General features: G+C 31.5%; 10 protein-coding genes across 18 annotated transcripts; 5 read left to right on the forward strand and 5 right to left on the reverse strand.

Annotated features, from left to right (window-relative positions):
* Positions 1-81: 81 nt before the first annotated feature.
* On the reverse strand, positions 82-1,281 carry LOC117610747 (uncharacterized). The gene is made up of 3 exons (XM_034338496.2): positions 1,135-1,281; positions 815-1,073; positions 82-713 (listed from the first exon to the last, which is right to left on the reverse strand). Exons 1-3 carry the CDS (start codon positions 1,279-1,281, stop codon positions 154-156), a joined length of 966 nt encoding a protein of 321 aa, XP_034194387.1. The 3' UTR covers positions 82-153.
* Positions 1,282-1,395: 114 nt separating this feature from the next.
* Mys45A (SDA1 domain containing protein Mys45A) lies at positions 1,396-6,552 on the forward strand. 2 transcript variants are annotated; one of them, XM_034338465.2, is made up of 10 exons: positions 1,396-1,527; positions 1,798-1,938; positions 2,000-2,104; positions 3,748-3,846; positions 3,939-4,454; positions 4,532-4,766; positions 4,853-4,988; positions 5,059-5,371; positions 5,481-6,146; positions 6,217-6,552. In XM_034338465.2, the coding sequence occupies exons 2-10, from the start codon at positions 1,852-1,854 to the stop codon at positions 6,415-6,417; spliced, it is 2,358 nt and encodes a 785-aa protein (XP_034194356.1). In that variant the 5' UTR covers positions 1,396-1,527; positions 1,798-1,851; the 3' UTR covers positions 6,418-6,552. The 2 variants fall into 2 exon arrangements, with proteins under 2 accessions (XP_034194356.1, XP_034194357.1); XM_034338466.2 differs by having other exon boundaries at positions 1,440-1,539.
* On the forward strand, positions 1,909-3,688 carry Orc5 (origin recognition complex subunit 5). The gene is made up of 3 exons (XM_034338487.2): positions 1,909-1,938; positions 2,000-2,104; positions 2,221-3,688. The coding sequence occupies exon 3, from the start codon at positions 2,316-2,318 to the stop codon at positions 3,615-3,617; it is 1,302 nt and encodes a 433-aa protein (XP_034194378.1). The 5' UTR covers positions 1,909-1,938; positions 2,000-2,104; positions 2,221-2,315; the 3' UTR covers positions 3,618-3,688.
* A 99-nt stretch (positions 6,553-6,651) lies between the features above and the next one.
* On the forward strand, positions 6,652-9,725 carry Atf6 (bZIP_ATF6 domain-containing protein ATf6). Of its 2 annotated transcripts, none has more exons than XM_034338468.2 (8): positions 6,652-6,960; positions 7,023-7,220; positions 7,297-7,448; positions 7,525-7,741; positions 7,920-8,410; positions 8,482-8,633; positions 8,745-9,340; positions 9,406-9,725. In XM_034338468.2, exons 1-8 carry the CDS (start codon positions 6,888-6,890, stop codon positions 9,723-9,725), a joined length of 2,199 nt encoding a protein of 732 aa, XP_034194359.1. In that variant the 5' UTR covers positions 6,652-6,887. The 2 variants fall into 2 exon arrangements, with proteins under 2 accessions (XP_034194359.1, XP_034194358.1); XM_034338467.2 differs by having other exon boundaries at positions 6,701-6,960; positions 7,827-8,410.
* Positions 9,726-10,263: 538 nt separating this feature from the next.
* Positions 10,264-10,695, reverse strand: LOC143308247 (sulfiredoxin-1-like). Its single transcript, XM_076693272.1, has 2 exons — positions 10,497-10,695; positions 10,264-10,412 (listed from the first exon to the last, which is right to left on the reverse strand). The coding sequence occupies exons 1-2, from the start codon at positions 10,693-10,695 to the stop codon at positions 10,264-10,266; spliced, it is 348 nt and encodes a 115-aa protein (XP_076549387.1).
* Positions 10,696-11,011: 316 nt separating this feature from the next.
* On the reverse strand, positions 11,012-12,759 carry LOC117610749 (iron-sulfur cluster transfer protein NUBPL-like). Of its 4 annotated transcripts, XM_076693254.1 has the most exons (5): positions 12,422-12,546; positions 11,883-12,208; positions 11,431-11,804; positions 11,296-11,355; positions 11,012-11,147 (listed from the first exon to the last, which is right to left on the reverse strand). In XM_076693254.1, the coding sequence occupies exons 1-5, from the start codon at positions 12,503-12,505 to the stop codon at positions 11,119-11,121; spliced, it is 873 nt and encodes a 290-aa protein (XP_076549369.1). In that variant the 5' UTR covers positions 12,506-12,546; the 3' UTR covers positions 11,012-11,118. The 4 variants fall into 4 exon arrangements, with proteins under 4 accessions (XP_076549369.1, XP_076549370.1, XP_076549368.1 ...); XM_076693255.1 differs by lacking the exons at positions 11,012-11,147; positions 12,422-12,546 and adding an exon at positions 12,640-12,759 and having other exon boundaries at positions 11,186-11,355; XM_076693253.1 differs by lacking the exon at positions 11,012-11,147 and having other exon boundaries at positions 11,186-11,355.
* Positions 12,262-17,659, forward strand: LOC117610732 (uncharacterized). Of its 2 annotated transcripts, none has more exons than XM_034338463.2 (5): positions 12,262-12,395; positions 13,414-13,484; positions 13,563-13,901; positions 14,022-16,944; positions 17,034-17,659. In XM_034338463.2, exons 2-5 carry the CDS (start codon positions 13,453-13,455, stop codon positions 17,250-17,252), a joined length of 3,513 nt encoding a protein of 1,170 aa, XP_034194354.2. In that variant the 5' UTR covers positions 12,262-12,395; positions 13,414-13,452; the 3' UTR covers positions 17,253-17,659. The 2 variants fall into 2 exon arrangements, with proteins under 2 accessions (XP_034194354.2, XP_034194353.2); XM_034338462.2 differs by lacking the exon at positions 12,262-12,395 and adding an exon at positions 12,701-12,838.
* Positions 17,660-18,070: 411 nt separating this feature from the next.
* Positions 18,071-19,872, reverse strand: LOC117610750 (uncharacterized). Its single transcript, XM_034338502.2, has 6 exons — positions 19,765-19,872; positions 19,378-19,540; positions 19,058-19,264; positions 18,678-18,953; positions 18,318-18,566; positions 18,071-18,217 (listed from the first exon to the last, which is right to left on the reverse strand). Exons 2-6 carry the CDS (start codon positions 19,390-19,392, stop codon positions 18,071-18,073), a joined length of 894 nt encoding a protein of 297 aa, XP_034194393.1. The 5' UTR covers positions 19,393-19,540; positions 19,765-19,872.
* TFAM (mitochondrial transcription factor A) lies at positions 19,837-21,370 on the forward strand. The gene is made up of 4 exons (XM_034338504.2): positions 19,837-19,978; positions 20,178-20,538; positions 20,604-20,702; positions 20,826-21,370. Exons 1-4 carry the CDS (start codon positions 19,911-19,913, stop codon positions 21,021-21,023), a joined length of 726 nt encoding a protein of 241 aa, XP_034194395.1. The 5' UTR covers positions 19,837-19,910; the 3' UTR covers positions 21,024-21,370.
* On the reverse strand, positions 21,030-22,749 carry LOC117610754 (uncharacterized). 3 transcript variants are annotated; one of them, XM_034338506.2, is made up of 5 exons: positions 22,681-22,749; positions 22,284-22,402; positions 22,073-22,168; positions 21,865-21,998; positions 21,030-21,788 (listed from the first exon to the last, which is right to left on the reverse strand). In XM_034338506.2, exons 1-5 carry the CDS (start codon positions 22,704-22,706, stop codon positions 21,519-21,521), a joined length of 645 nt encoding a protein of 214 aa, XP_034194397.1. In that variant the 5' UTR covers positions 22,707-22,749; the 3' UTR covers positions 21,030-21,518. The 3 variants fall into 3 exon arrangements, with proteins under 3 accessions (XP_034194397.1, XP_034194400.1, XP_034194399.1); XM_034338509.2 differs by lacking the exon at positions 22,681-22,749 and adding an exon at positions 22,522-22,674; XM_034338508.2 differs by lacking the exon at positions 22,681-22,749 and adding an exon at positions 22,518-22,674.
* Positions 22,750-22,760: the final 11 nt, after the last annotated feature.

The raw sequence follows: 22,760 nt of genomic DNA on the forward strand, positions 1-22,760 counted from the left end.
AAAATAAAGTATATAAGTCACGTTAAAATATAATACTATAATGATTACGAAATTAATGAAAACGCATTTTCTACAATAGCAAAGTTTATTGTATATTCATATCAATCCATTTTTGTATGTAAATATTTTGCAACTGCTTTAGATATCTATTTCTTAGTTTTTATGTTCAGCAATTTCCAATGAATTTAAAATTTTAGTAATATCGGACTTAGCCTCGACGTCAGCCTCTTTTTTATCTGATAAGGCCCTTACTTTTGCATTAGATGATGAAACTTCATCTTCCAATAAGGAACGTTTTGTTTGAAATTTTTTTCTTTGTTTATTACCAGCTATGTTTATTTTTCTTTTACAAACTACCTTAGTTTTATGTGTTTTCATACGTCTAAGCAAGGGACCATTGTCATTTTTTAAAATTGAAGATTCTGGTTCTGCTAAAGTTTCAGGATTAAAATTGTTCTGACAAATATCCTCAGAATGAGACTGATTATCACAGTAATTTGATTCTTTGTCCAAATTAACACAGTTATCTTCAGATTTATTCAAAGTACTAGCCTCTTCTTTATGATTATACATAGCAAATGGATTGTCTTCATCAGATTCAGATTCTAATTCTATCCCTTCAGATTTTTGTTGTTGTCTAATTCTCTGTTTCTCTAAATAGGAATGTAATGCATTTAGTCTATTGTTCCGCACTGTTTCCCAAAAAGAAAGAGCTATAAAACAAAATAAACATTTTATAATTTATCAAAGTATACATGAAAAGTATGAGTTATTAAAAATGTTGAATGTATAATTTTATCAAATCCATCAATACCTTCTTTCTGATACTGAAATGGTATTCCTGCTTGTTTAAGTGTATTTAAATTTGGGATACACTGCTGATGTTCAGAATCACCAAGAACTTCTGTTCTAGGCTTTATGAAGATTCTTCTCATCTTTAAACATTTTCTAGTTTTACCAAAATATTTTAAATTTGGAGCAGCATCAAAAACAGGATCATCCACAGCAGGATTATCATCTTTTGTAAAGAACATGTGAGTACCACAAACATCTTCATAGGCACCTTCATAAAACTAAAATTTACAATGAGGTAAATACTGTGTAAGAATGATATTGTTTTATTTATTAACTTACTCTGCCATTTATTTGCATTATTGGATATTCTGTGTCTATACCAATCATATCTAATTGTAATTGTTTTTCATTAAATACATTACTGTCAACAAGTCCTTCAAATTCTACATATACAAGAATCTCTTCATCGTCATCATCGGATCCCATTTCGAATAATTCCGAATTTGTAAAATATTACTTCTTTGTTTTATGTAAATAAATCATGCATACCAAGGCCAAGGCTTCCATGGGCTTCCATAGGAATGATAAGGGTAGGGGAAGATGATGTCTCCCTCTGTATACATATTACATAAATACACTCGTTTCTGATCCTGAAAATCTGGCGCGAGAAGACAGAATATTTAGTAACAAGCAGAAATAAGTAGAAAAGTGAGATAAAATGATATTTTAATGGTAGGTATTTTGGTATGTACTACAATTGTTACATTTTTTTTTATTAATTTCTGCTTATATAATCTGTATTGGTTAATAAATAAAGTTAATTGTGTTGTGCTATGCACGTGTATTATAAATGTATATATACAATGCAAAGTTCTCTAAAGGGATTGTTAAATAAAATAGATGTATAATACAGTTGTTCTGCACGTTTATCTTTATGCCATTTATCATCATTAATAAAACTTAATGCATAAGTTTACAAAAACGTTATTCAAATCTTTGCAGGTTATTTGAAGATTCATAATTTGAGATTCTTAATGTATTAATTTAAGTCAGAAAATGGTGAGACACAATAACCAGTTACCAGATAATCTTCCACAATTACAAAATCTTATTAAACGCGATCCAGAATCTTACAAGGAAGAAGTAAGTTCTCTTTTATGATATATTCACCTTATACGTTTACTACATTTCTATATCTTTGCAGTTTCTACAACAGCACCAACATTATAAGTCCATTTTGGAAGTATTTCGTCTAACACCCAACAAATTCAATAAAAGTCTTGATGAAATAGTTATCTTTCTAGCACAGGTATGCTCTATAAAAATTAATATAATTTAATAGTTTTAAGCATAAGACATTATGTATTAGTTTAATTTCTATGTTATAAAGTTCTTAAATGTTAGAAAAGTTCTTTTTTTTTGCAGGTATAATTAATAAGATATCTAAACAAAATTCTACAAATAGTTGCTCTTTCATACTTTATATTATAAATTGTTGTTCAGAAATTTATAGACTAATCATGGAAGACTGTTTGCAATATTTAAAAGGAAAAATTGTTTGTAGAGAAAAAGTAATAGAGCAGCTTTATTCTTTGATTGGTTATTCTGATGAACCAGTGCCTCATAGCATATTCATTTATGGTCATACAGCTACTGCAAAATCTTTAGTAGTTAAATCTATGCTTTCTTACTTAAAGTATAATGCAACTATTATTAATTGCATTGAACATATTAATAGTAAACATATGTTTAACTATATCCTGAATGATCTATCATCAAATTTAATTGGTTCAGTAACAAATGATAAATTACAATATAAATGCGACAATATTGCAGATTTTGTAATGTACCTTAAAGAAATTTCTATAAATAGTACTCAACCAACTATCATAGTACTTGATAAATGTGATAAGTTAAGAAACATTGATATTGGTTTTCTACCTGCATTTTCAAAATTAAAGGAAATCTCAGGTGTTAATGTTTGTGTAATTTTGATAAGCGATATAGTATGGGAGAAGTTCAGAGTAAAAATTGGTATGCATGAACCAATTAAAATTCATTTCTCACAATATACGCGAAATGAATTTAGCGAGATCTTACTTTTAAATAAACCACATGATTATGAAGATTCATTTTATAAAGACTATTTAAATTTGTTTCTGTCTGTGTTTTTTCGATTTTGTAGAGATCTTAACGAACTCCGTTATATGGCTAGGATAAACTTTTCTAAATACATAGAACCTATTGAAATTAATAAATCTAAAAAGAATGATACTGCCATGTTATGGAGAAACATATCTGCTGTGTTTAAAGCAAATTTGGAAGTCATTTATCTTCGAGTTTCAGTTGAAGATTTCGCAAAACATAATCAGTTGTCCACAGAGATTGAATCAACAATGAGACTAGCATTAAGTTTTGAGTTACCATATTATGCAAAATACATGTTAATTGCATCATATCTTGCTTCATACAATCCTGCAAAAGAAGATAAATATCTTTTCATGAAACGAAAGTTCAAAAGAAAAAAGAAAGGAGCTACTAAAAAGAAGACGATACTAAAAACTCGCAGCGGGCCTCATCATTTTCTAGTATCTAGAATGCTTGCTATTTTTTGTGCTATTCTCGATGAAAAAGTTGATATTAATGCTAATTTACTTGCGCAAATTCCATCAATGTGTCAGCTTGGCTTACTAACTGCTGTAGGAAATTATAATTTGGATGAACCTAAATTAAAATGCTGTGTATCGTATGATTTCATTCTTGTTATAGCTAAAACTGTCGGATTCAATATTCAGAATTATTTGTATAATTTTATGTTATAGAATATACTTATCACAAATCATTTCATTATTGTATCAATTATCAATAAGTGTAAACATTTTTTTGTACATATTTATTATCTTTTTTATTAAAAAATAAAAGTTTTCAACTTAAAATATTATTTTTATACAGGTGGCGCATTGTTACCCAGATACATTACAATCATTCCCTCAAGAAATCATTGATGTTCTGCAGACGTATAATACAGTACTTGATAATGACATGCGATTAGTAAGTGTAAAATTACACGGAATAACATTGCATTTTACTTACTCGATTTTTTTTTTTTTTTTTAATCTCAATTGATACCTTTTTTTTTATAGACGTTTTGTAAAGCTCTAATTCAACTACGTAACAAGTCTCTTTTGGAACCCACTGTACTTCTCAGTTTATTCTTTCAATTGCTGAGATGTCAGGATAAAAATCTGAGGCAATTCTTGCAGACCCACATCATTACTGATATTAAAAATGTCAATGCTAAACAGAAGAATGCAAAAGTTAATACAGTTTTACAGAATTTTATGTTTTCAATGTTGAAAGACTCCAATGTCAGAGCTGCAAAAATGTCTGCGGATATTATGATAGAATTGTACAATAAAAATATTTGGAATGATGCAAAAACTGTGAATGTCTTGGCAACAGGATGTTTTGCCAAAGCAACTAAAGTTATGGTCAGTTGTTTAAAGTTTTTTGTGGGAACCGGTGTGGAAGATCGACAATCTGATGATAGCGACAGTGACAGTGAGCCAAATATTAAGGAAATTATAATGGCTAATAGGGTAAATAAAAAAACAAAAAAGCGTGAGAAACATTTAGCTAAAGCAAAACAGGTATTAGCGGTAAGTTAGCATAATGATTGACAAACCGCTATTGACATTATATTTCATTTTTAATGAATACAGTTTATATGTTCTAGAAATCTAAGAAGAAAGCGACGAAAGCCCCGAGTTTTAATTTCTCGGCGTTACATTTAATTCATGATCCTCAAGGTTTTGCGGAGAAACTGTTCAAACAATTAGAAAAAAATAATGATAGATTTGAAATTAAACTAATTACATTGGATGTAATTTCTAGGCTCATTGGTTTGCACAGTTTGTTTCTATTGAATTTTTATCCGTATCTTCAAAGATTTATGCAGCCACATCAAAGAGGTTGCAATTTTTGTGTTGCTAAAAAGTGATCAGTATAATAGTTCAGGAAAATGTAATCATGTTTTCTTTTTCTTTAATAATTTTAGAAGTGACAAAACTCTTACAATTCATCGCTCAATCTTCTCACGAACTCGTACCACCTGATGTATTGGAACCTATTTTGAAAACGTTGGCAAATAACTTTGTTACAGAACGAAATTCTGCCGACGTTATGGCTATTGGGTACATTGTAAACTTGTAACATTCTTCAGCTTAATATCAGTATAATTAATAAAAGAAATTTTTATTGCAGCCTAAACGCTATCCGAGAAATATGCACACGATGTCCTTTAGTAATGAATGCAGATTTATTGCAAGATTTAGTACGATATAAACATTATAAAGAACGTAGTGTAATGATGGCTGCACGGTCTTTAATCGCTTTATTCAGAAATACTATACCAGAAATGTTGCACAAAAAGGACAGAGGACGACCTACGGAGGCAACTGTTACTTTAGAAACTCAAAGATATGGTCAAATATCTGCTTTTGAATTCATACCAGGAGCGGATGTTCTACTTGATAACAATTCAGAAGATATTTCCAAGATTAACACTGACAGTGACGTAAGTAAAAACATGAACTAAAGAAAATGTATTCTTACTTATTAAAAATGAATTCTTATTTATAACTGTTTTCATAGAAAAAATTGCATTCGTGAAATTTTTATTTCAGGATAGCGACGGTGAATGGGTTGATGTAAACCATACTAGTGATGAAGATAATGATGATGATGATGATGGTCATGAGCAAGAGTATGATGATCATGATGACGACGAGGAGAAGGAGGAGGAGGAAACAGACGATGACGATGAGGAAGACGAAGAGGAAGAGATAAAATCACTTACAAAAATGAATGTCCAAAACAATAATAAAAATATTACAGAAATAGATAAAAATGAACAGGTAAAGACGTTAAGACAAGAAGATGACATTAAAAACGAGATTATTAAATCAGATGTGAATAATACCGATATAGAAGAAACTCAAGATGTAAAAAATAGAAATAAAAAGCAGCAACGTAGTAAGCTAACAAAGCTTGAAAGAAAAAAGTTAAAATTAAAAAAACAAGAAAATACCATATCAAAAAAGAAAGAAGAAATGATGGCAGAGAAAAAGGAAAAGGCATCTGTAATATCGGTTCAACGATTATTAACCGATGAAGATTTTGTAAAAATAGATAACGCGCTAGCGAAACAACAAGTTACGTATACCAAACGAAGTCTGAAGAGGCCTTATCCTAATGATAACGAACGAGGAGAATTTGTTAAATTAACTGACATAGAAAATATTTATAAAAAACGAAAACATGACAAACAAGCTCGCATTGAATCAGTGAAGGTTTGTTTTAATTTCACTGACAAATGTAAAAAGTCAAAATCACGTTAAATGTTTTATTTTATCTTTACAGAAAGGGCAAGATGGTAGGGAAAAATTCGGTTACAAAGACGGACGACAAAATCAACTTTGCAGTAAGACGAATCGTGAGAAAAAGAAAATGAAATCCTTTCAAATGTTGAAGCACAAAATAAAAGGAAAAGTGAAACGTTCTTTTAAGGAGAAACAAATTGCTCTAAGAAATCATTTAATAAAGCAGAAAAGAATGAAGTAGTTACAAATATACACGTGTGTAAATGTATTTTTAATGTTTATACATAAAACAGGTCATTTTCTTTTTATTTATAGATAGATAAACCTTATACTATTTATATTATCAATAAATACAAATGTAAAGCCAAATACAACATCAAGCAGTTTTACTTGACGCGTTGCGCTGGTGCTGCACCATACGGCTAATTCTTGCAAAAGAACAGAAATGATCTCGTATTTATTCTATCTATGCTGACCACCTGACACTTGGTGACACTGTATTGTTGTTGAAATTGATGTTTTTATGAATTGAATCTGTTTCTGTTAAATATCAATTATGTACAAATTATTTATATAGTTAAATGCTACCAAAACATTATACTTTTTTTGAAGAGAAAAGGTTATTAACATCTTTATTTTGTCAATAGCTCTTGTGTAGGTTATTAATATCATTATTTGTGAGATAAAAGAAAATTTCATGTTCATCAAAATATGTTGATAAATGAAGATTCACAGTACAATAATATCGCAGCATCTGAAGTTGAGATGTTTCCAGATTTTGAAGGTATGGATATATGATAGGATTTACTTCTTGTTTTGTGTATTAAACAACATATTTCTTTGCAGATAATAATTATTCGCTTCTGCCAGATGATTTATTCCAAAGCTTGAGTTCTGAATTAGGCATACCTCTTCTGTTAGAAAATGAAATATGTTCAAAGACAGATGATAATCTTAATACCCAGATTATTGATGATATTTCTTTAGGAGAATCTCTGACTGGTTTTAAAGATTTTAATATAAGTATACCGCAACAAAATTCAGGTATCAATTTTATACAAGTTTAATATATATCAGTATACAATTATAAATATTACAATATTTATAATTTTTAACTTAGATTTGAGTAATGATGCAGAGATAGAAATTAAGTTGGAGCCTATGAGTCCTCATATAGAATTGCCTTTGTCACCTATACCAAGTCATTCAGAGTCTAATAAATTAGATGGACAAATGGAAACAAACCATGTTGCTACATTATATGATTTTAAGGTATAATTGTGATGTATTCAACAATCTGCCTAAATAAGTTTAATATCTCTATACCTTATCCATTAATTTATTTTAGCCAAATTTAGAAACACCGCCTATCTCACCACCGCAAGATGTTTCTCCATGTAAGTCTCCAGAACATACATGGGATCAAACAATGGTCAAGAAAAAAATAACACTCAAACCATTTAAATCTCAAGATATGAAGCAAACAAAATTTATTCTCTCTAAACTTAATTCTGCTAAACGCGTTCGAGTTCAACCAAAAAATAATATACAATTTACAACCGATGGTAAGGCAAAAGAATTTATTTCAGTTTGTTTGATAATGTTTAATCTAAATTGTAAAATATATTTTTATATTTTCAAATTTTCTAGAACAGCCACAGGGTGCTATACTTTTGAATGCTCAAAATTTCGTCACATTCACTCAAAAAGCTAAACAAAACTGTACATCTTATCCTTTTCTAGCCCATTTATTACCAAACAATGGAAATGACAAGATCCAAACTTCAATGCAATTTCCATCGATGCAGATAAGAACAGAAGCAAAAACAGTTCAAGTACAACAAAAGAATAAGATAAAAGTAGTGGATAATATTCCGAATTTGTATGTACCGGGAAAAGAATCAGTAATCAATGCCGTTGACGCGTCCTTAGCCCCAAATAATGAGACAACAAGATGTACCTCTATAATTGTAAAAAATGATTCATCTCAGTGTAGACCAATAGTAATTAAAACCGAAAATTCGAATTATACCCCTATCGTCATAAAAACTGAGACCCAAGAGATTAATTATGCTGGGCGACAAGAATGTGAAATGAAAGCATTGAAAAGGCAGCAGAGAATGATTAAGAACAGAGAATCAGCTTGTTTGTCTCGAAAGAAAAAGAAAGAATACGTATCTTCTCTGGAAAAACAAATTTCCAGTTTGGAGCAAGAAAATAGACAGTTAAAAATGGTAAGAATTTTGTCATGCATGTATTACGGTCTGTTAGTTGTTAGAGAAATTATTATAATTCTTTTTATTAGGAAAATACAAACTTAAAGCAAAGGCTCTCAACCTTAGAAGGTATAAATAGTAGCAGTAAATTTAAAAACATCAATCATAATATAAATAAAAAGAATGTTGCTATTCTCTTAGGAATGATTTTTATGGTATCTTTAAATGTTAATGGTTTCAGGTAAGTTTGTGGTAAATTACTGCTTGAATATGAAGGTTAATTAGAAACTCTTAATAACAATAAAAGATATTTGTTTAATGAAACAGAGATTGGAAGTTCTTTTTGTTACAGGGATTTACTTTCACAAAATAATCGATTGGACACGTTATCAGCTGATGTTCCTATTAGCCCGAATTATGTTAGACACGGAAGAACCCTATTATGGACACCTAAAGATCAAATTGAAGACAAAGACGAAGATAACTTCCGTAAAAATACAACGACGCCTCAGCCTATGTGTCCAATGCATATTAATCAAAGTGAATCGATCCGTTTAGATTATGAATTAAGACGCTGGATCGGTGGAAAGTCTGATAAAGATAATTGGAGTATGTTGAAAAAATCAAAATTAGACGCAAAACTGCTGGCTGAGCTTTTATCGTCTCCTCGTACAATGCAAACAGAAGTTAAGCGTAAACACAATTTCTCTCAAAGAAAAAAGTCTGTAGTAGTTAAGAAAAAAGCCGATCCGCCTATATCAAATGCGGTAGAAGTTTTCTCTCCAATAATAAAAGAGCATGCTTCTTTGTTTGAAGCTCTTGGAAGAAGAGATGATACCTTTTATGTAGTTTGGTTCAGTGGAGAACATTTACTTTTGCCAGCTTCGAGCAAAAATAGTACAGGTAGACCACGAATGTCGTTGGTCCTTCCTGCTCTCCCTGTGAACGGTAAGGTTTGCTTTATTCTTTGATGTTTAATTGCAATAAAATGGATCGAATTTGTTTTTTTACAGAAACATTTTCAACCCCTGCTAATGATATGACTATGATGCAAATCGATTGCGAGGTTACCAATACACAACTGTTGCATTTACAACAATCAGTCATACCTAGTAATTTGAAAAATAACAACAGGTCTCGAAGTCATACCCATCGAACTGAGACAGCAAGTGATATATCAGATGCAGTAACAGCTGATACAACTAAAACTTACAAACCGTATTTTATTAAAGAAACTAATCATAAGACTTTCTATGAAAGAAAATTAAGAGATGCATATATGGACAGAAGTAGTAGAAATTATATTGAAACGACCGAGTATATATTGAAATAGAAAATTATTTATAAATTTGATTTAGAAAAGATGAAGAAGATTCAAATACTAGAAAACGTAAAAGAGATAGAACTAATCAAAAAGATTATGTTTAGCATTTAAACGTTTTTATTTCTCACAAAATACAAAACGTAAGGTTCACATTCGCACATGCAAACGTATCGGTAATGCACACAAGCATATACATATTCATAATATGTACAATTTAGATACAATTGCAGAAATAAATCGTCACAAATATGTTCATACATACTTGAGAGATTTTAGATCTTCAATAATAAGAAATAGTTATTAAGCTGCTAATATGAAGCAGTATTACTTTGCACATTTTTATTACATATATCAAAATTGAAACGTTTGATATATAAATAAGTACATTCACGCACAGGCGAAAACTGGTAATACAGATTTAAAATTGAAATCTATAATATATTAAAAGAAAGTTTCATAAATTGTAAATCTCATAATAAACAAATTATCCTATATCTTATTCTATATTGTAAAACATTCTACAAATGGAAACTATATAGAAATATTGTTATTTTAAATCTGGCGTAGAACCGCCAAGATAAGATTTTAAATCTGCCATCGTGGATCGTATCAGTTTAGCTTTTATATATGGTTTCCCAAGCCTCTGATGGGCCGCATATCGATGACATCCGCCAAAAGAATAATAGTAATCACCACCTGAAATAAAAAAAAAAGACACAACCACTCGGTATGAAAGATATGTTTTATACTATATTAAAAAATATTGAAAAGAGATGTTACCTTCGCTTCCTTTGATCCACAAAACATCGATTGGTGGGACTAATGATTCTGTTTCAGGATTATTCAACGTATCTGCTAAACTTTGAACTTTCTTTTCGTCCACTATTGGAGGAATAGGTCTAATCAGTACCTTCATTGGAATGTCATAAACATCGGCATTTGCATCAGAATGAACGCTGGAGGGGTTGTTACCGATCATTTCAGTACACGAATCTGTAAAATAAAATAAGGGAGAACGTAAATTTATTGTAAATCAGGTAGCTAAATCAGGTATATTAAAAACGTAAAAAATCAGTTTACAATTGCTCTAAAAAATAATATGAACACGTTCTGTATGATGTCATATCTAAACATGTATAGAACATTGTTAAATTCTATCCGTGTTTACTAGCACAACATGAAAGATTGAAACATGAAAGAAATGAAAGGCAGTAAATAAAAGTCATAGATACATACGATGCAGCAATATCTCTGCGACGAATTATTCATAAAACAATCTCGAATTCTTTACGTTTAGCATGTGACGGTATTAAAAGAGGGGATAAGATAATAAAGTAGGTGGGGAGTAATCATGATTATGAGTAATTTCTGGTTTGAAAAGAATTCGAACGGCTCTCTTGTTTCAAGTAATAGAAGGTTTAAATAAATTTTCTGAAAAATAAAAAGTTATAATAGAAATTTCCTAATAGCTATTCTTGATTGAATGGTTGATTGGCTAAAAATTTAATTATATGTTCTGCCAAACTTCTGTATGCAGAAGCTTGTGTACTTTCTGGTGCAGACAATACAATTGGTTTACCAGTGTCACAACTTTTCACAATATCCTCTGATAAGGGAATAGTTTGTAAAATTTGCACACCTAAAACAGAAGATGAAAAGTTGCAACCCTATATTGATGTGTATATACATATGTATATATTTATAATTGTAATACCAAGTTCTTTAGCAATAGTTTCTGTCCCATCACCATAAAGAGTTATTTTATTGTTACACTTGGGGCATATAACGTTGCTCATATTTTCTACAATTCCAACAATAGGAATGTTCAAACGTTTAAACATGTTTGCTCCTCTTGTTGTTACCTCCAAAGCTGCTTTTTGAGGTGTAGTTACTAATAATGCACCAGTAACTGGTAGATTTTGTATGATGGAAAGATGTGTGTCTCCTGTTCCAGGTGGAGTATCTATGATTAGATAATCCAAAGGATTCCATGCTACTTGACGTAATAATTTCTCAAGTGCACTCATTACCATTAATCCTCTCCAAATTACTGGAGATTTATCATTGATTAGAAAACCCATAGACATGCTATACGCGAAAGAAAACTTTATGGTTTGAGAAAAATTGCTTGAAGTCTGAGTAAAATGCATGAAATCATTTCCTCACCACTTCACGCCATAATTTATAAGTGGTTCTATAACATTTGCATCGTTAACTACAGGGGACTGTTTTAAGTTCATCATCAGGGGTATTGATGGTCCAAACACATCAGCATCAAGTAAGCCGACAGATTTTTTGGGTTCAAGAACTTTCAAGGCGGTTGATAAATTTACAGCAACTGTAGATTTACCAACTCCGCCTTTTCCCGATGCTACAATAACAATTTGTTTAACACCTTTCAAAGGTTTCTGTTTTGGGAGGCCGCGCGCCATCATTTCCTTTTGTTTCGCTTCCATTTTCGTTTGTTTCTTTTCGTCAAGAAAAATCGGACTCTGAAATAAATTAATATTATTACAAATCGAAAAGAGAAGACACGGCAAATGTTGTTTCGTTGTAAATAATAACCATGTAAAACTGTATCATCATCGTTTACATAATAGTACATGTTAAATATTTCTATACGCATTTAATAAAATTGAATTAAGCCAACTTATTTAAATGACATGGAAAATATTGTAGGTAATATAATGAATATAAATACATACTATCGAAAATAATCGATAATTATTTGTTGCATTATAATGTCGTTGGAAACGCGTACAAATTTTGGTAAAAACGAACGCCAACATTTTCTATGGTGACATGAAATGTTCCGTGACTTTCTTTTAACCTGAAATTTTCAATCACATAATCGCTAAACGATTATAACCCTATCAAACATGGTGTATGAATGTTTGAAATTTTCTTATAATTTAACATTTACATTGGTGGTCCATTACTAAACACTGTGACAATATAAGTTCTTCTCAATTCCGATTTAAATACTTGTGGAAAATTTGAATGCTTATAACCAAAAGTGACTTAAATGTTTAACGTGGGGGCGGTGCAGTTTTTCATTACCGTGAAGCACATATCAGTAATGCGGTATATTTTAGGTTTCTTTTTAACATAAATATGTGAAAGTAAGTTTTTTTTATTATTCTCGGAATGTTTCAAAATTTATTTTCTACCTGAACAACTCTTAATCCTAAAATTCATCACCTGTGTTGTTATTTACGAAATTTTTTCATTATCTAGCATTGTTAGGCTGTAGTTAACCTAGATTTTTCGATTGTAACAGATATCGACTCTTATGCATTCAATAAATCAAGTTACTTCAAAGATTTGTGAAAGTTTCGTTACGTTAAAATTTCATGGTTTTGAATGTTTCTGTTAGTGTGTAGTCAGTTGGTTAGTTTCTTTGTATCAATGTAAGCGAGATTTTCGTTATGAGAAGAAGAACTTGTAATCGTTTAGATTCATCGATACGATTATGAATTTAATCATTTCGATGTCCTGATATTCGACGCCTCTTGTGTGTTAAACGAAATAGATTTATAACATATTCCTTCCAAATGAATTGAGAAAAAGTATCCTTAATCAAAAAATGTGATATTCTGCATAGCTAATATTGTAACAAAATTATACAATAAATAGCATTATGTTCAGTGTTTCATGTATGAAGAACAAAATATTTATATCTGTTTGATTTACACAGGCAAAACGTATTATACTAACAATTCAAGATACACAAAATATGGGCCTAAACGCAGCTGTACAAGCTCTAAAGTAAGCCAAGAGTAAAGAAAACTTGAAAATATATTTTCATAGTGTGTTAGAAAAATTCATTTGATTAATATGTTACAGGAAAGCGGAACCATTGAAGGATAAAGTACAACGTTGCAGAGACCTTTTAAATGACAATGATGCGTGGGTATGTCAGCAGCAATTACAAAAGATATATCAGCAAGTTCTTATATTGGATTTGGAATATGCATTGGATAGAAAGGTTGAACAAGAACTTTGGAACCTCGGATTTAAAAATTACATAGCAACTTTGCAATCCCAAGCAAAGGACAGAAAGAATCCTAAACGTGGAGAATCCCAGGCTTTACTTAGTTGGTGTTTGGAGGCAGCAAGTGGTTTCTATTTGACGTTATTGCAAGAAATTTGTACAGCATTTGATTTAGATTTACCATTCAGAAGGTAAGTAGGTAGGTTAGATTATCCAGATATGGCTTCCCTTTCATTCTGTGCTATATTAAATGATGTTTATAATGAATACCTTTGTGCAGCAACAAATCTGACACGGTCTGTATTTTCTAGAAAAGGTTATGTATACGGGTGTACATCGCCATGGAAAGCTGTTGAGAAATTATCAGTGCCTCACAAATCGTCGTGTTTTTATGCGTGCCAATATTGCCTTGTTCATTTGGGAGATATCGCTCGTTACAGGAACGAGAGTAAACAAGCGGAATTGTTCTACAGGCACGCGGTTTCTTTGTCACCATCCAGTGGGCAACCGTACAATCAACTAGCTCTGCTTGAAGCGTCGCGTGGTAACAAATTAGGGACCGTGTTCCACTACACGCGGTCTGTCGCGGTAAAACATCCCTTTCCTGTAGCTACAACGAACTTGGCGAAAACATTATCTTCCGCTTTAAACGATACATCGTTAAATATCGATGGAAAAACCAAACTGACTTCGCAAGAGTACATAGCCGTCTTTTTAAAACTTCACGGTGTAATTCATAATCTTGGAGATTTAAAGATCGCTTCTACTTACTCGAAATTGTTGACCGAAACGTTAACAGCCTTGGTTGCAACAGAAAGTTTTAGCTCTTGGATGCTTGTACAAATGTTTGTAATCAACTTGTACGCTTTAGAACACACAACGAACGTTGTGGATAATACCGACACACTGAAACACGAACAGTTATCGTCCGACGAAAAAATTGCACGGGATTGTATTTTGGATCTTATAGCGGGCAGCTTGTCTGCCTTGTTATTACCAGTCTATACGATCAAAAATTCTATCATCGAATACTTCGCTTTGCCTTCTATAAAACTGTGCCTTGATTGGATACACACGAAACCCACAGTTTTGGAAGAGGTAGCTTTCACGTCGAGACTTCAGATCTGGCCCAGCTTGTGCGTATTGTTAAACGCCTTGCAAAATTGTGTAACGGATTTCCCGCACGATCAATACGTTAAAGTACCACTGCCAGAGGATCGTGATCTACAGGGATTTTTACCGTTGGAAAAAAGTTTTGAATGCTTAAAATTTACTAATACCGATTTAGAGGACGATCTTGAGGCTTCCAATAAATTACGCGCAGTTCGGATTCTTCGCTTAGGACATTGTTTAGCACAGTATAAAATCAATGGTGCCGCATTAATTGCCATCACATTGGGAGAGGAGAAAGGTAATAATAAATTCACCTCTATGATCGAAGGAAATGGTTTAAGTAACGAATTGATGAAAGAACTGGAGGAGCTCAGTTTAAACAAGGAAAGACAATCTGCCGTATCAATTAGCCCGGTTCTTTCGGAAACTGCAAGCAGTAAAGGTTCGACGGATGTCGATACGTTGGAACACGCTTTCGACAAGAGAATAGGCATTTTGAAGCCTCAAGGTTCGTTGGAACGAAGTAAAGATTCGTTAGTTGTTCATACGGAATCTAATACTTTTGAGAACAACGTGTTACCTACGGTTCGAAAACCGAGACAAAACGTAGCGATGCAGACTATAATGCGACGCGCTGAAACCGAACAGAAACAAGTTACGTTCAAAAATGTATCACCGTTAAACGTAGAAGAGGAGAACGAGAAAAGGCTTAAAGTAAGTTTGGCATCGCCAACGAAAGGTATGTCTACCGAGAACAAAAATATATCGGTCACTGGAGAGATATCAAAACAGAGCAACGTTCCTAATTTGTCACCAAATCCGTTGATCACTGTGCAAAATCGATTACCATTGATGCCTTTTGCTCCGACCACCGTGCAAAATCAACAACTCGTTAATCCCTCAAATCAAACGAAGACAAGCAAATTACAGCATACTGTTTCTCAGTCATCTCAAATGAATTATCTCGCTCCAAAAGAGCAACAAACCACTGGAATTCTAACGACAATATCTGCTACTTCACCGTGCGTAGGAACTATTTGTTACCAAAATCCAACGTTTAATGTACAAAATCCACAATTTACGAAAAATTATATGACTAATCATGTAGCTGGTATGTCTAATTATTCGATTCAAGGACACTTTACTAATCCAACGGTGCAACAACCGATGTCACAAAATATAAGTTTACAGCATACGTCGAACCAGAACAGATCTATGCATCAAAGGATGCAGACCCCAAATATTCCTCAGAATTCTTTATTGCATCAAACTATGGGAATTTCATCTTCAACTCAACAAAGTGTTATACCACCGAATGCTTCGCAGAATATTAATCCTCAACAAGCTGGAAATATCTCTATACAACAGGGCATAAATGCGCAACAACAAGGTATAAGCTTGAACATTCAACAGAATCACAATTTGGGCATACAACAACAGAATGTTACGAAAACGAATATCAGACCAGGCACAGTGTCGTTACATAATCAAATTCCGTTAACCAGTTCATCCGTTACGAACGTTTGTACTTTATCGACAATAAATACATATCAGAAGAAGCTTTATCAGGCCGCTTCTATGGCGCCGAATGTGCAGAATGTGCAGAATGTACCGAATGTACCGAATGTACCAAATGTTACGATTAATTCGTTAAATGCAGCCACCATACCGAATTTGCAATTTAATTTCAATCAGAGTGATTTTAATCAAAATGCTTTCGGTCAAATATCACAGAAGCAGCTACCGTCGTCGATGTACAATAAAAATTCTGATATTGTAGAATTTTCATTACCCAATCACGTGAACATGTCTAAAAATCAAACTCAGACAGCGAGTAATTTTAATCCGTTATTTCAAAATTACGAGACTACGAACTTTAATTTGTGGAAAGATACGCAACAACCGCAGCTTTCGGCACCTTGGGGCACAGCTGGTAGAAGTATGCAATTGCCCGGCGAAGATACATCCATTATAGAAAATTATCACAAGTGGGACTGTTCCTCTAATACGGGGAACATTGTTCCAGTTTCATTAAGAACTTGCAACAATTATCAATCAGATTCACAGCATACAAAACATTTTGGCAACGCGAGCAATTTAGAAAGTTCCAGATCTTTAGAAGTACGTGTTACACTTAATTCAAGCATAGCGTAAACTTAATTCAAGCATTACTGTTAATAATAGATACACTTTTATGTATTTGCCCACAGGTAGACGTGAAATCAAATCAATTGGTCGGTACAGGAAATACCTATTCATTATTTAGCAGTAACAATACATGGGGATGTAGTTCGCAAAGTTCTAATGCATCGAATCAAGATCAGACAAAAGCTCGACTCAGTCAACAATCCTTATGGTCTGGACCTGGCCCATCTCCGTTAGAACGGCTTCTCGAACAGCAAAAATCATTACGCGAAGGAGGTACCTGAAGGAAAGCAATGTAGTATTATGTCGAAATATATTGGAAAGAGATATAATATCCAGTTCATGGATTTAGTTTACCAAGGGCATCTAGCAAAACGTACAACAATAAATTCCATCGATCGTTTGACGAGAACGTTAAATTTGTTACGAACCAACGACTAACGAAAGGTTTCGTAGATTGATTAGATGTTCGTTAAGTAAGGTGAACGATACATACGTCCAAGGCGTTATGAATTACGCTACATAAACACGTAGGTGTTTGTTATTTACACACATTATTGCGGGCACGGTAGAAAACAATGGTATTCTCTGGTATTATGGATAGTGTGCGAACAAATTTTTCAAAATAATCGAATCAGTTTAAATATGGCAAAATGCAAAAGAACAAAGTTCAACGACAGAGAACGATTTGTTACGAATGTAATGTGAATCTTTAAAGGATGTAATAAAGATTCCGCACACACGAGTCGTACCGGTAATCTTAATAGCGCACCTAATGTGCGCAAAATTTAAAAGCATACATATATTTTGTGAGAATGATTTTGCATCTTTCAGTGGCATTCTATGACAATTATGTACAAGTTTTGTTTATAAATGACGCTTTAATAAAAGAAACGACACGCATACATAATGCACGAAGAAAATCATTTTACAATCGAAGAAAATAAAATATTATATACGAAGAAAATACTTAATTGAAACTGAAACAAAAATGAATCATTGCTTTCACGAATGAAATTAAAAAATTACATTAAATTCTTTGGATACACATATGTTGCGAGTTCAATAAAAATTGTATAACAATCCATTATTAATCGATCTCCTATCTATTATTCTTGGCGGATACACATTTTTTTATTATTAAAGTACACTCAAATGATTTGTTTTTTATCAATGTGGACATTTCCCTTTCGTGCATCATAACACCATTGTGATCGGCAACTTCCTTCTCTACTAGGCACGATGTTACCTGTTGCAAATGCAAAGATAAACAAAATTAACATTATCTGATTTCAATGGATTCGTTCTGATAGAAAATTTTAATCAGTTTTTGATACTGATAGTATTACCATTCCGTTACGACGTAAAAAGAATGCCCCATTTGTCACTATAAGTCGATACTGATAGAATATGGTTGCATTAATCCTGTCTACAATTTGTAGATTAGCTATCAGTCGTCCATTTTCATGAATTGTAATTTTAATAAAAAATAAACCCATATTATGTATGTGAAATGCATAATCATAATCTTTTGGTAATTTATCAATATCTATCATGAAATTTTCACTAAATACTTGACTTTTCTGATTCACCTGAAGCTGAAACATTTCATTAGTATATACACTGTAGTACACCTTTTTGGGGGCCTCTATTACATTAACGTATTAGACAAATTAAAATGCTACCATAAAGAGGGTACATATTAATACCTCATAAAACATATCTTTATGACGATCGTTCAAGTGCTGCAACAACTTTCTATAAGACAGTTTCAGTAAACATGAACCTATTAGGCATGGATAAAATACTACTACTTTATTAGTAGTTTGATTTTTCTGTTCATTATCTCTTATGGTGTCTGTTTGAACACTGAAACACTTTTTATCAACTGTAGATTGATATGTCTGAGTATACGCATCTGCAAATTGTTGCTCACATTTTGATTGCTCTTGTAATTTTTCTATAATTTCTTTACCGATAGAAATCTATTAAACATGAGAAACACAAATCTTTTGTTTTTTATATAATTTCCTAAAGAAAACCTTCAATGTTAACTAATTTTATTACAAAGATACTTGAATCATATGACCTTGATATCTTTCATATGGGAAATTAAATCTTCTGCAAGCAAATTTCTAGCTGGTATAAACGCTCCTTTGCAAAGCGGACATTCTTGTAGTTTTCTCCTACAAAAGACACAAATATGATGTCCAATTGTACACATTGAAATTGTTGTGTTAGGTATTTCCAAACACACGCAGCATTGCAATATTTCCTCTAATATCTCTTCCCATTTCTACAAATACAAGTAACATGAATTCAAATATTTTTTCATATAAATATTGCTATGTTCTTATAAAATGTAGTTGAAATAACTAAATTTTTCTACAATATTCTAAATAGGTATACCTTAATATCTTCCATTTAAACTATTTCAAATTCCAAACGGTAAAATAATCTTTTGTAATCTTTGATAAAGGGACGTCTTCTACGTTTGTTGCTATTTTACGGGTATTCCCAGCAATTCCCGCCTTAGATCATTAAAGTATTATATACTAGACTGGATTTCATCCTTTAGATGTAAACATGAATTAATGTCTAATTCACAGGAGAAGGAACAAAAATTATCTCAACCAGTAAAATGAATAATTATCTCGATTCGAAAGTCGGTTGTCAAAATAATTAATTATATAGAGTCTGAAGTCAGAGATTGAAAATTGCCAATTATAGTCATTGTTTACTGTAATTGGCATTCAGCCATTTTTTTTTTATGAAGAATATTAATGAAGCGCCTACCCATAATTATCTTCATTTTTAAGCTTTAAATTGATATATCATAAGTGCCATTTTATGGTACATACATAACACCCATAGAATACTCATCTTGACTCATCTACAGATATGATCATGGTGTAACAGCTTTGCCGAAATAGTATTTTGTTATGTATAAAATGGCTGGGTATGGAAGATTTATGCTTTTTACTGATTTCGGTAATGTTTTATGTGCAAGGTAAATATTTGTTTTGAAATCTCTTTTACATTTTAAAAGAAGTTTTTGTAAAGGTATCGCAAGAGGTTTGATTTTAACCCATCGGCAAGGGTTCGGTACTTCGAACACGTGTAAATGAATTTTCTAGGAAGAAAATAAGTTCCTTTGATTTCGATGTATTCTTTCTTTATTAATCAAAATGAACTTTTCATTGTTTTAGAAATAACTTATTAAACGTTTACCAGAGTGCGCCGAGGAATGCATTGAAATATTTACATGATAGTGCTTTCCCACCAAAACCAAAGAAGCCACAATCTGCATTTTTTTTGTACTTAAATCATGTTAGATCAAAGTTTATGCAAGAGAATCCTGATCTAAGAGCACCAGAAATAGTAAAGAAAGCATCTCAGAAATGGGCAGAATTAGATCCTTTGGAAAAGGAAGATTTTCGAAAACAGTATAACCAGAATTATGAAATGTACGTACAAGAATTAAAAGCATACAATGATTCTTTGACTGATGAACAAAAACAATTAATACAAAAAAATAAAGAGAAAAGTAAAGAAACAAGTGATAAACAGGTAAATATGTTAATTTATTGATGTTTCTGTTTTATAATATTTTATCTAATTTATACAAATTATAGAAAAAAGAAACATTTGGAAAACCAAAGAAACCATTAACAGCATTTTTAGCATATATGCTATCAAAGAAAAATGAAAAAGATCCAAACCTAGCTTATAAGGTATAATCAACTACTATTAACATTTATTTTTCTCTGGGGATTATAATTACTTTTTTTATTTTCAATAATTTTGCCATTTATTGTTAATGTTACACTAGAAATTTGTTGTCTTTGTTGTATTAGAATTGGCTGCAGGTGATTTCAACAAATTGGAATGAAATGTCGGATACAGCGAAGCAACCGTATGTCGCTGAAGCTACAGAATCAATGATGCAATATAGAAAGAATGTAGAGGAATGGGAAAAAAAAATGATAAGTTTAGGCCATTCTGATATAGTAAGACGTCAAACTTTGAGGTTTAAACAGCTGAAGAAAGAATAACAAAGATAAAAATTAGATTTTTATAATATAACTTTTTTGCCTATAACTACTATAACTGACTTATACACAAAACTAAGTAGTATTAAATATTTTATGAACAAACATGAAAGGATTCTGATTTCTGTAATAACAAAAATACCCGTACCAAAAAGGCGGCGGTATTTAATAGTTTAATTTAGGATTTCGTCTTATATCGATCAAGATGCACCTGTTACCCTTGAATCAAACGTGTTAATGATTTATTCATTTTAAGACCCTCCAATGCCTTGTATAAATCCGAATCGCTGAAGAAATCTCGACAAATTTTTCAGCACAGAATTAAATTGTGTAACAAAACGAAAAGAAAACATACATATTATTATGGCATTTATTATGGCATTTCTTATCTCTATTATATTGACATTTTATATTGTGCTTTTTACAATTTAAATACAAGTAAAAGGAAGAAATGAATGAATGACTTGTGTATTTATATTTCATATACAATGACATTATTCATGTGTTTAAACCAACTAAAATGTTTGTATTATGCAAACAATATAAAAGTCCGTAATGCATGAGGGTAAAACTGAAAATATACAAAGCTAAATCTTCTAATATCATATGAACTATTGTTATGAATCTTTTAAGTTGGTAGGTTAACTCAGGTTTAATGTTGCATAAAATTAATGCAGGATATAACAAACTATTGTCTTGCATCTCCTGCATATTTTTATAGTTATACAGACGTCCTAACATTATTGGAAAATAAGGTATTGTGATTGTCTGAAACATTTAATTAAGTATTACTTAAGGCATCCATTAACATTACAATAATTTTATTGTAAATATATATAATTACCTGTCCGAATAGATGATCCAATTGTAGTATCAATAGTATATTAACAATTACAGCCAACAACACATAATTTATACGATTTGTTAATATGTGTGATGTTTGTTTTAGTGGAGTAGAAGTGTTAACAGTGCCTTCAACTTTAATTCATATATTATTGTTATTATTCTCTATCATATGTAAGAAAATATTTTCAAATTGATAAATGCATTACCTGATATTTTACCATTTAAACCAAAATGTGAAGTTCTATTTTCTATGTCTGTAGGGATATATGTTTGATTTGGTATATCTGTATGTACAGAAGGTGCTGTAAATAAAACAATTGATTTTGGTAAAATAATGCACATCGATAAAGAAAAGTAATACATTCTGTTTGGAAACTATTTTATGTTTAATAACTGAAGTAAGAAAATCATATTTACCTTCTGATACGATGGCACTGTTTCTACCAGTAATTTTTAATAAACGTTTCTCTGAATTTTCTAAAATTCGTTTTCTTCTAGCATCTCTCTTAGCATTAATATCTTCCATGCTGTCCATTCTGTTTGAATCAAATATTAAAATTAAAATCTATAATTCCTTTATACAATACATAAAATATATGATTCAGAAAAGGTAAAAAGTAATGTTGAAACTTAGGTAATCAGTGTATGTACTTGCGTGATATATCAATTTGCTAATAATGCATTTCCAAAATTCATATTTATATCAGAAATAGTAAATAAATGTTGTTGACAAATACTTTTGCAATCAAGGTATTACATGGACTTTGTAAATTTCGTATACAATACAATGAATCGAAAGTCATTATAATTTTACCTATACCGTAGTTCACCAGAGTCCATAACTGCGACGCGCAGGTTGGAAGATGGTGGGGGAACGCAGCCAGCTCTCTGCTA

The sequence above is a fragment of the Osmia lignaria genome, chromosome 3 (genome assembly GCF_051020975.1).
Source record: "Osmia lignaria lignaria isolate PbOS001 chromosome 3, iyOsmLign1, whole genome shotgun sequence".
NCBI lineage: Eukaryota > Metazoa > Arthropoda > Insecta > Hymenoptera > Megachilidae > Osmia > Osmia lignaria.